Here is a 12,082-nt window from a genome sequence, read left to right as displayed (position 1 = left end):
AAGCAACCGAACCAGGACCAAAGGTGATAGGTTTGAATCCCCGGTGTCCCATATGGTTCCCCGGGCCTACCAGGAGCTATTTCTGAGCAGACAGCCAGGAGTAACCCCTGAGCATCGCCAGGTGTGGCCCAAAAACCAAAAAAAAAAAAAAAAAAGGCTAAAACCTGACAAGTCTTTTCTGGGGACCGGAACACCCCTGAGGCTGGAGAGAAGAAAGGTCCTGTAGAAAAGAATCAACCAGGACAGAAGGCACAGTCTGGCTGTTCAGTTGCAGTATCAGTGAATGGGCAGTGCCAAAAGCAGACAGAAGGACTCTGGAGAGAGCAGGCAAGCCCAGGAGCCCAAAGTGACAGCAAATGAAGTGAAGTCTAGAGGTGAGGCATCCCCTGACCAGGACACACATGGGGCTGCTGAGGGAGCAGGAGTCACTAGGGACAGGTAAGGAAAGAGGAGAAGGAAGAAAGTGGGAGGAATGGGAGGATAGAGGAAGAGGAAGGGGAGGGAGAGTGGAGGAGAAAGAGGGAAGGAAGAAAGGAGAGGGGAGAGAAAGAGGAAAAGGGGAGATGAAGGGAGAGAAAGGAGGAGAGGAAAGTGGAAAGAATAGGGAAAAGAGAAGGGAAGAGAGGAAAGTATAGGAGAGAAAGGAGGAGAGGAAAGGGGAAGAGGGAAACAGAAAGGAGGGAGAGGAGAGAGACAGAGAGGAGATGGGCCTGGTATCAGCTGAAGCACAGGGAGGGGCGAGCACACAGCTGCTATCTGTGTCATATGGATATGGTGACCATGCTACGAGGTGTTTACTTGAGAAATCCGTCGTAACCTGATCACTGTACCCCTACAACCAGACTGAGGGTCACCATTGGGGCATGCGGGGGGTCACACTGAGCGCACACAGCACACTCCACACAACCTACTCTTTAAACATTTCAACTTTTCCTTCAAACCTGCAACACAATAGTGGGGTGTTATTAAACCACTTGACATACACAGCCAAATTCCCACTGGGAAGTGGACGAGGTCAGGGGTCAGCGAAAGCAAGCAAATGCAGAGGCCTCAGGCAGGTGGGGAGAAAGAAATGCCACAGAGAGGCAATAGTCATTAATATGCACGCTCATCTGTAGTGGATATCCAAGACACAGGTTTAATGATCTGGCAAATATTTAAACACCTAAAATAAAAGTTTTGGGGTCTTGGCTTTTCTAGCCTACTTTAACTGTAGTCAACTGTACATACACAATTGTGGTACAGATGTCACTAGAATCTGAAGTTTTATTCTACCAGCACAGGGAAGACAGAAATTCCATCATGAACCACTATAGAGCATGTTTGGCCTCATCTGCCGACTTTCTGGGCATATGCAGATTAAAAATTGGAAAGGGTGTTTGCCTTGCATGCAACTGAAACCGGGGTTAGATCCCCAGCATCCCATATGGTCCCCTGAACCTGCCAGGAGTGATTTCTGAGTGTAGAGTCAGAAGTAACCCCTGGCCCAAAAATTAAAAAAATTTTTTAATAAAAAAGAATATTTGGGGGCCAGAGAGATAGCATGAGGTAAGGTGTTTGCCTTGCATGCAGAAGGTCGGTGGTTCGAATCCCAGCATCCCATATGGTCCCCCAAGCCTGCCAGGAGTGATTTTTGAGTGTAGAGCCAGGAGTAACCCCTAAGAACTGCCAGGTGTGACCCAAAAACCAAAAAAAAAAAAAAAATACTTGGAGAAATTTCTTGTCATGTGAGGGCTGGTGAATGGGGACAGGGACACAGTAGGCTTTTCCCATTGACACAGATTGGAGGTGAGAGAGAGAGAAAGGGTGACTGGGTCATGCACTAGAGCCTGGCTTGAGATGATATCTCTTTTTTTTTTTTTTTTTTTTTTTGGTTTTTGGGTCACACTTGCAGCACTCAGGGGTTACTCCTGGCGTGCTCGGGGAACCATATGGGATGGCGGGATTCGAACCAATGACCTTCTGCATGAAAGGCAAATGCCTTACCTCCATGCTATCTCTATGAACCCAAGGTGAGATCTCTTGAATCTCATTTTTCACTGAATTTCTCTGAGGAATTAAGTAGCAAGGACACATAGGCCAAATGCTTTGGGAATCCAATAGCACAGCTAGAAACTTGCCAGAAGTGAAGTCTATATGCCAGTGGCTCAGCAGAGCTGGCCAAGTATATAGTCTTAGCCTTAGTGGGAATCCAGACTTCTCTTTAGTCATGCCAGGGGGATCAGATAAACTGAGTTACGACTCATGGGAAGAAGCTGTCAAGGACATACCTCCGTTGGCCAGGAGGTTCTCCTGAACTTTGCCTTTGGCGTCTTCCATCACTTCCACCACACTCTGGGCCATTCTCCTTATGAGGCTTTGGGAAAAGAACAGAGGGCTGGTTAGAGCAGGGTGGGGGAAGGAATGGGAACATCAGCCCTTAAGGAGCAAGTTGGCACTAGGTATGAAGAAACTTAAAACGCTAATGGCCTTGGAACCAGTATTTCCACTTCTGAGAAGACATGTTAAGGAAAGGGGACAACAGAAAGTGTGTTTGGAATAAAACGATGTTCTTCACAGCGCAGTTGCTGACAGTAAAAAGCTGGAAACCACATGGAAGGTTTGACAATGAGGGATTGTTTCAAGGAAAAGATGGCCTAGCCAGCTGAAAGATGATCAGGTGACCACTGAAAATAAGGCTTACAAGAATTTTTTTTTTTTTTTTTTGGTTTTTGGGTCACACCCAGCAGTGCTTAGGGGTTACTCCTGGCTGTCTGCTCAGAAACAGCTTCTGGCAGGCACGGGGGACCATATGGGACACCGGGATTCGAACCAACCACCTTTGGTCCTGGATCGGCTGCTTACAAGGCAAACGCCGCTTCAGGCCCACAAGAAATATCTAATACAGGACAAGGGATGCATTATAATATTATGTGGGGAAAAAAAATCCCAGTCTGCAGCAAAATAAAAATATCTTCCTGTTTTACATTATTTTTCTTTTACCTGTAATCCTTTACCATAATAAAAAAAAACCTTGTTTGGGCCTTGCACGTGGCTGATCCAGGATGAACCTTGGTTCAATCTACGGCGTCCCATATGGTCCCCATGCCAGGAGCAATTTCTGAGTGCATAGCCAGAAGTAACCCCTGAGTGTCACTGGGTGTGGCACAAAAACAAAAATGAACTTTGTTTGGAGGATTATATTTTATAATTACAAAATTAAAATGTCTTTTAAGTCTCCAAAAAGCAGAGGGAAGGCTTCAGAAAAGATGAGAGGGGGCCAGAGAGATAGCACAGCAGGATAAAGAATTTGTGTTGCATACTGCCAACCCAGGTTCAATCTCTGGCATCACATATAGTCCCCCAGCACTGCCAGAAATGACCCCTCAATGCAGAATTAGAAGTAATTCCTGGGGCTGGAGAGATAGCACAGTGGTAGGGCATTTGTCTTGCATGCAGCCGATCCAAGACAGACAGTGGTTCGAGTACTAGCATCCCTTATAGTCCCCCATGCCTGCCAGGAGCGAATTTCTGAAGCAGAGCCAAGAGTAACCCCTGAGCACCACTGGGTGTGACCCAAAAACAGAACAACACACAAAAGGGGCTGGGGAGATAACATAGCAGTAGGGCATTTGCCTTGCATGCAGCATTTCCAGGACGGATCTGATCAATCCCTGACATCCCATATGGTCCCCCTAGTCAGGAGGGATTTCTGAGTGCAGAACCAGGAGTAACCCCTGAGCGCCACTGGGTGTGGTCCAAACAAACACACACACACACACACACACACACACACACACACAAAATTCCTGAGCACCACCAGATGTTGCCCAAAAACAAAAAGGAAGGAAAAAGAAAAAAAAAAAGAAGGAAAAACAAAAAGAAAATTAAAGAGAAGATGAGAAAAGAAATCAGCAAGTTTGGGGGTAGGAGGCTCCGTTCATCAATACTTTCACCAACCATCACACAGAAATTTGATCTAGCCATTTGGCAGTTAGCCATAAAATGGGAATGTGGCCCATTTTGCAATATCATTATAAATATTAATTTATAATAATCATATTAAACTAATAACCTAATTGGCCTAGTAGGTGAGAGTATACATCCCTGGGGGTGGAGGACTTTGAAAGGCAACAGGAAAATAGGGCAAACTAGCATCAAAGTTAAAGCTTGCGTGACTCAAATCTGCCTAGGGCTTGCTCTCAGCAGCTTCTGGGCACCTAGGAGGGGTCTGGGTCTGCAAGGAGTGGGGGACATATAGTCCTCGCCGAGGGGGACCTACCCACCAGAGCATGAGCCAAGTAACATTAGGTGTAACATTAAGAAAGGCAGAGCGATAGTACAGTGGGTTAGGCACTTGTCTTCTATGCAGCCAACCCGAATTCCACTGCCTGCACCCCCTATGGTCCCCCAAGCACTGACAGGAATAATTCCCTGAGTGCAGAACCAGGATTAACCCCTGAGCACCACCTGATGTGGCTCCAAAACAAACAAACAAACAAAAAAAAACGTGGAGGCAAAGACAGTATTAGTAGTACTCTAACCTCCTATCCACCATCCCACCCCCCCAATCGTGGGGAAGAGAACACAATTGTCTCTTATCAGTGTAGTTGTGTCCATGATCAAGAGCTGAAAATTGGTAGTAAAAAGTAATAACTGGAGCCGGCACAATAGCGCAGCAGTAGGGCGTTTGCCTTGCATGTGGCTGACCCAGGACAGACCTTGGTTGATCCCAGCATCCATAATGTCCCCCAAGCCAGGAGCGATTTCTGAGGCATAGCTTGGAGTAACCCTTGAGCGTCATTGGGTGTAGCCCAAAAAACAAGCAAAAACAGTAATTACCATATTTTTCATAACATGAGATGTACCTTTTCCCCTAAATTTTAGGGCCTAAAAGATGCATCTTTTGGAGCGAATGTAGCCTGAAGCTGAAGCTTGAGTGCAGGGGAGAAAAGAGAGTCATAATGCTTCTTCCTTTTTTCTTTCTTTCTTTCTTTTTTTTTTTTTTTTTTTTTGGATTTTGGGTCACACCTGGCAGCACTCAGGGGTTACTCCTGGCTCTATGCTCAGAAAACGCTCCTGGCAGACATGGGGGACCATATAGAGGGAGGCCGGGATTCGAACCACCGTACTTCTGCATGCAAGGTAAACACCCTGCCTCCATGCTATCTCTCCACACACCCCTTTTTTGGTGATATTATTTTGTTTTGGGTAGCACCCAGCAGTGATCAGGAGTTATTCCTGGTTCTGTGCTCAGAAGACCATCCTCGGTGCCAGAACTAGTATTGGCCATGTGCTCTACACTATCTCTCCTGCCTCAAAGCACTGATTTTAAAAAACTGCTGACTTAATAAAGATTAAAGCACTTGGCTCGCATACAGCTGGTGCCAGTTTGATCCCCTGAACACCTCCAGAAGTAACTCCCAAGCAGAGTCAGGAGCAAGCCCTTGAGCACTGCTGGGTGTAGCTCCAAGGACCAATCCCTAACTTGGGCCAGAGAATAGTTCAAAGGGCTGAGGCCCTGCTTTGCATGCATTTGGTCTAACTTTGATTTTGACACATGCTCCCTGAGCACTGCTGGAGTGCTTCCAGAGCACAGAGCTATGAGCACCTCCAGCTATGCCCTTAAGTACCCCAGAGAAGTAGTCAAAATGAGCATTTAAAAATTAATCAGGCCCAGAGCAATAGCACAGTAGTAGGACATTTGCCTTAATCATGGCTGACCCAGGGGGGATCTGGGTTCGATTCCCAGCATCCCATATGTCCCCCAAGCCTTTCAGGAGCAAATTCTGAGTGTAGAGCCAGGATTAACCCCTAAATACCACTGGGTGTGACCCAAAAACAAACAAACAAAAAATAATCATGAGATTGGAGTGATAGCACATCGGAGAGGGCTTGCATGCCTTGCATGTGGCTGACCTGGGTTTGATCTTTGGCATCCCATTTGGTTCCCCAAGCTCACTAGGAGTGATTCCTGAGCACAAGTCTAGGAGTAACCCCTGAGCACCACCAGGTATGACCCAAAAATAAACAAACAAACAAAAAATCATTAACTTGGTGCTTGCTTCGGCAGCACATATACTAAAATTGGAATGATACAGCGAAGATTAGCATGGTCCCTGCGCAAGGGTGACACGCAAATTCACGAAGCATTCCATATTTAAAAAAAATAATTACCGAAAAAAAAATCTTTTTAAATTAAAATTTTTTATTTAAAAAAAAAATTAACTTGAAACTGCTACAAATAGAGAAAATAAAAGCAGATGGCCAGCCAAACACCCTTTTCCCTCTCAATGAGCCACAGGACTTGTTATCCTATGCCAGTCTTTCACCATTCAAAGACCAGCTGAGACAAGGTTTCGGACCACTCTTCTACTAGCGCTTCAGACTGGGCTACTGGAACTTAGGAATCATATTCATGGAGCCTTTGGAGTTTTCTGGGGCAAACCTTACAGTGCAGTGCCCATTGCCTCCCATTGACAGCCACTAGGGTCCTGAGCAGTGATGTGTACATGCTGTGACCAGATACTTCCTCATGAACAGGTCTTGACAGTGAGAGCAAAGTTGGATCCTTTCATTCATCACATTTGGCGGGGGGCATCACTGCATCACATGTTATCCCTACTACTGGACTATTTGGGTTGGATCCACTTTCACAGGAGACTGCAATGCTGACACATTTTGCCCAAAGTGCATGTGGTTTTAGGAGTTCCAAATCTCTCTCTCTCTCTCTCTCTCTCTCTCTCTCTCTCTCTCTCTCTCTCTGCTTCTTTCTCTCTTTCTCTCTCACCTCTCATCCCCTCACTCTTTCACACACATACGCAGTGCAACTACTGAACAAAAGAGAATCCGCATTTACTATTACGCTAATGAATAAAGCCACACTCACTTACCAATAAACAGAGTCAAAGCAATGGAGAGGCCTGACAGCAATGAATACGGGGCTTCTTCTCTAAACCCTTGACAACATTAGCATCAAAAATCTCTTGAGGGCTGGAGTGATAGCACAGTGGTAGGGTGTTTGCCTTGCACGTGGCCAACCCTGGACGGACCCAGGTTCGATTCCCAGTATCCCGTATGGTCCCCCAAGCTGCCAGGAGCGATTTCTGAGAGCAGAGCCAAAAGTAACCCCTGAGTGCATATGGGTGTGGTCCAAAAGAAAAAAAAAACTCATGAATCTGATAACTGGGGGAACAAAGTGTCTTTGTGGCTCTGATCTTCATCTTCTCTGTAGGGGATTTCAGGTCATACATAAACTCAAGAAACTATTCCTGCTCAGTGCTCAGATAATGCTGTGTGCCAGGGACTGAACCGTGGCTCCCACATGCAAAGTACATGCTCCCATTCCTCAGAGGTATCTCTCTGGCCCTGAACTTTTATCTATTTATCAGCAAGCCTGGGAATCTCTCCATGGGTTTACTGATTTTCAGAATGACTGTTGTCTTCTGTAAAGGGCCTGTTCATATTATTATTGTTTTGTCTTACGAGACTTTTTTATTAAAAAAATTATGTGTAGACTGGAGAGAAAGTACAGTGGGTATGATGCTTGCCTTGCATGTGGCCAACCCAGGTTCCATTTCTGGCATTCCATATGGTCCACTGAGTACCTCCAGGAGTAATTCCTTAGTGCAGAGCCAAGAACAACCTCTGCTGAGTTCTCAAAAACAAAAAACAATTTTTGATTTTTGATTTATAAAAACAATTTTTGATTTATAAAGACTCGGGACCCAGAGAGATAGTACAGTGAATAGGGCACTTGCTCTGCATGCAACAGGCCTGGGCTTGATCCCCTGGCATCTCATATGATCTTCCAAGACCCACTAAAAGTGATCACTGAACACAGAAACTAAACATAATCCACTGTGACCACTCCCTTACCCCCACTTACCAAAAATATTCCTTGCTGTTTGGAAAATTTAATTCTTTTTTTTGTGTGTGTGTGTTTTTTGGGTCACACCTGGCAGTGCTCAGGGGTTATTCCTGGCTCCAGGCTCAGAAATTGCTCCTGGCAGGCACAAGGGACCATATGGGGCACCGGGATTCAAACTGATGACCTCCTGCATGAAAGGCAAACGCCTTACCTCCATGCTCTCTCCGGCCCCGGGAAATTCAATTCTTGACAGTTCTCACTTAATATGCCTGAACCAGGTTTGATCCAGCAGCACATCCTGCACATTTGGTAAGTCTGGAATATCTCAAGAATCTCAATAATCAGCTCAAGAATCTCAATGGTCAGTTTGGGCTTTCATCAGGTTGGCTTCATGCAAGGCAAGTTCCCTACCCACTACAGTATACTATCTCTGACCCCAAGAGATCAGATCTTCAATGTACTCTAGCACCTTCCTCCTCAACACTTAACACCAAATTCTAATACATTAGAAAGGAAAATGTAAAAATGTTTTTGTTTTGTTTATGGGGGCAACACCCAATGGGACTCATGCTTTACTCCTGCGTAAGCTCAGGGATCACTCCTGGTAAGGCTCAGAGAATCACACACAGAATCAGAGATTGAACCTGGATAGGCCATGGCATGGCAAGGCAAGCACCCTACATACCTGTTGTACCTTTTCTCCAGTCCTAGAAATTATTTATTTACTTACTTATTTTGGTTTGATGGTGCTCAGAATTTACTCCTGACTCTGTACTCAAGAGATCACACCTGGCAGGCTTCGGGACCATATGAGATACCAAGAATCAAACCTAGGTCAACTGTATGAAAGACAAGTGCCCTGCCAACTTTTGCCCATAAAGTTATTTTGAATTAAAACTAACTAGAGGGCTAGAGAGATAGTTCAATAGGCTAGATTGCATGCATCATATGCAGGGGATCAAGTTGGATCACAGGCAGAGTACATGCCTCCACCCCCCAACAACCACTGGAAGAATTCTCAAGCATCAAGTTGGAGACAACCCTGAAGCATTTCTGGGTGTGGCCCCAAGCAAACAAACAAAATTATCAAAAGCATTTAATGTTGATTGGGATGCTGATTTCACTGCTGTATCCACATAGACATTCCATTAGACATAAATTTTACCTCATTTGAAAAAATGAACAATGGTGGAGAGATCACTCACATGGGAGAGTTCAAGCCCAGAAGGGCAAGGACCTGAGTTCAATCAGGCCCAAATGGCCTTTCAAGCACCACAGTGGAGCACTGGGTCACAGGCCCAGAACACCCAGTACTGCCAGTCCCAGTTTCTATAAAGTATTGATGCTCTTTTGTTTGGGTCATACCCAATGGTGCTCAGTGTTTACTCCTGGCTCTGCACTTAGGAATCATTCCTGGAAATGCTCAGAGACCATATGGAGTGCAGGGATAGAACTCGGATCAGTCGTATGCAAGGCTTACCCACTGTACTATCTCTGTGGTCCCTAAAATTTTTATTTGTTTGCTTTTGGGCCACACCAGGTTGTATTCAGGAGTTACTCCTGATAGCCTTGGGGGACCATATGGGATGCTGGGAATGGAACCCGGGTCCACTTCGGGTCAGCTGTGTGCAAGGCAAACTCCCTGCCTCTGTGCTATTTCTCCAACCTCAACCTAATATATTTTTAATAAAACTAGGGGCCGGGCGGTGGCGCTAGAGGTAAGGTGTCTGCCTTGCCAGCGCTACCCTAGGATGGACCGCGGTTCGATCCCCCGGTGTCCCATATGGTCCCCCAAGCCAGGAGCGACTTCTGAGCACATAGCCAGGAGTAACCCCTGAGCGTCACCGGGTGTGGCCCAAAAACCAAAAAAAAAAAAAAAAAAAAAAAAAACTTAATTGTTTTTTTGGTGATACTACTTTAAGTGACCTGATTCAGCCTCACAATTAGTGGGAAAATGAATAGCATGACTTTTGTAGTATTTTTGTGGCCTTTCAAGTAAGGAACCTAAATCTAATTATGAGGAGCCAGCAGGTAAGTTCAAGTTAAGAAACATTTCATAAAATCACTGCCCTGTATTCTTCAGCAAACTTGGTGTTGTAAAAAAATCAGTCTGGGGGCCGAAACGGTGGCACAAGGGGTAAGGTATCTGCTTTGCCCGAGCTAGCGTAGAACCGAGGTTCAATCCCCCAGAGTCCCATATGGTCCCCTAAGCCAGGAGCAATTTCTGAGTGCATAGCCAGGAGTAACCCCTGAGCGTCACTGGGTATGACCCCAAAACAAAACAAAACTCAGTCTGGGAGCACGACAGGGGTGAAGGTTCATGTCTTGCATGTGGCCAACCATCCAACCAACCAACGTTGCCACACATGATCCTCCAAAACACTGCTGGGTTGCCAACATCGGGTGACCTGAACAGATTTGCCTCCTGGATATTTGCTTTGAAGCACTCAGATTGACTCAGTTGACCAAGAACTATCAGACAGGGGTCCCTTAGCCTCCTGGGTACTGCGTGGGAGGTTAAAACAAAAACAAAACAAAGTCTGAAGAACTGTTTGTTTAAATGAAGTAAAAGAGGGGCTGGAGAGGCAGTATAGTGAATAGGATACTTGCCTTGTACACAGCTGACCTGGATTTGAACCCTGGTACTCTGAGTACCACCTGGAGGGCCAAAAAGTAGCATGGGATTGATAAAATGGTTGCCTTGCACACAGCCAAATTGGGCTAGATTCCCCATTCTGCATATGGTTTCCTGAGATGTAACAGGAATGATCTCTGAGCATGGAGCAAAGAGTAAGCCCCGAGCACAGCCTTTTGGGGTATGACCAAAAAGCCCAAAAGAAAAGAAACTGGCGGTATTTGAGTTAAATCAGTCGATTATATAACAACACTATTGTTGCTTTTGATTACTAGTCTAAGTTTATATAGGAATGTTTACTTGGGGCCGGTGAGGTGGCGCTAGAGGTAAGGTGCCTGCTTGCCTTGCAAGCACTAGCCAAGGAAGGACCGCGGTTCGATCTCCTGGCGTCCCATATGGTCCCCCCAAGCCAGGTGCAATTTCTGAGCACATTGCCAGGAGTAACCCCTGAGCATCAAATGGGTGTGGCCCAAAAAACCAAAAAAAAAAAAAAAAAAAAGAATGTTTACTTGGAGTCAGAAGGATAATACAGGAGGTAAGACACCTTAATTGTATGGGCCATGACAGATGTAACCTTGGCTTGAATTCCAGCACCACATAAGAACCTCTGAGTACCACCAGAGGTCACTCCTCTCAGGAGTCAAGAAAGGCCCCTGAGCACTGTCAGATATGCACCACACCCCTTCCAAAAAAGAGTATTTATTTTGGATCTGCCAGAGATATAATGCAATGGTTAAAGGCAATTGCCTTGCACATGGTCAGTCAACCCTGGTTTGATCCTCTTGCACTGCAAATAGCTCTCTAAGCACCTCTAGAAGTGATCTCTGAATATAGAGCCAGGAATAAGCCCTAGGCATGCCAATTATGCCCCCACTTAAAAAATTGCTGAAAATATAGCACAGGGGTTAAAATGCTCGCTTTGCAGGCAAGTGATCCCAGTTCAATCTCTGCCATTGCCTATGGTCCACTGAGTATAGAGGGAGCAGTAACTCCAGAGCCCAAACCCCACACTTCTCAAAAAGAAAGTTGGTTTAGGGAATACACATCTTTGTTGTTGTTGTTGTTGTTATTGTTGTTTTGGGGAGGTCACACCTGGCTGTGCTCAGGAGTTACTCCTGGCTCTGTGCTCAGAAATCCCTCCTGGCAGGTACAGGGGACCATATGGGATGCTGGGAATCAAACAAGGGTCCATCCTGAATCAGCTGCGTGCAAGGCAAACACCCTACCACTGTGCTATCACCTCGGCCCCCACAGTAAAGTCTTTAGAAATAAAGAGACGGGGCCGGAGAGATAGCACAGCGGCAGGGCGTTTGCCTTGCATGCAGAAGGATAGTGGTTCAAACCCTGGCATCCCATATAGTCCCCTGAGCCTGCCAAGAGCAATTTCTGAGCGTAGAGCCAGGAGGAACCCCTGAGCGCAGCTGGGTGTGATCCAAAAACAAACAAACAAACAAACAAGACATTTTAACTGAAACTCAGAAGACTTGAAGGAAAGTGAGACAGATAAGATCAAATACATAAAGATAATAATTCAAGTATTGTAAGTCAAATTCACGGACAAAGAGATAGTAGAATTTTGGTTTTGCAAAACTAAAGAA

The 12,082-nt window shown here is 45.7% G+C and overlaps 1 protein-coding gene and 1 non-coding gene across 3 annotated transcripts in view; one reads left to right on the top strand and one right to left on the bottom strand.

Annotated features, from left to right (window-relative positions):
• Positions 1–12,082, bottom strand: part of ATP6V1C2 (ATPase H+ transporting V1 subunit C2) — a 71,868-nt gene that overhangs the window by 26,566 nt on the left and 33,220 nt on the right. For both annotated transcript variants that reach the window (XM_049784531.1, XM_049784532.1), the window contains exon 3: positions 2,271–2,356. In XM_049784531.1, the coding sequence (XP_049640488.1) occupies positions 2,271–2,356 (86 nt within the window). The remainder of the gene's footprint in view (positions 1–2,270; positions 2,357–12,082) is intronic.
• LOC126025147 (U6 spliceosomal RNA) lies at positions 6,037–6,143 on the top strand. Its single transcript, XR_007501191.1, has one exon. It is a non-coding gene; the product is annotated as a U6 spliceosomal RNA (small nuclear RNA).

This window comes from Suncus etruscus, chromosome 12 (assembly GCF_024139225.1).
Source record: "Suncus etruscus isolate mSunEtr1 chromosome 12, mSunEtr1.pri.cur, whole genome shotgun sequence".
In the NCBI taxonomy this organism is placed as follows: domain Eukaryota; kingdom Metazoa; phylum Chordata; class Mammalia; order Eulipotyphla; family Soricidae; genus Suncus; species Suncus etruscus.
The sequence above is the reverse complement of the archived record's forward strand: the minus strand, read 5'-3'. Positions and strand labels throughout refer to the sequence as shown.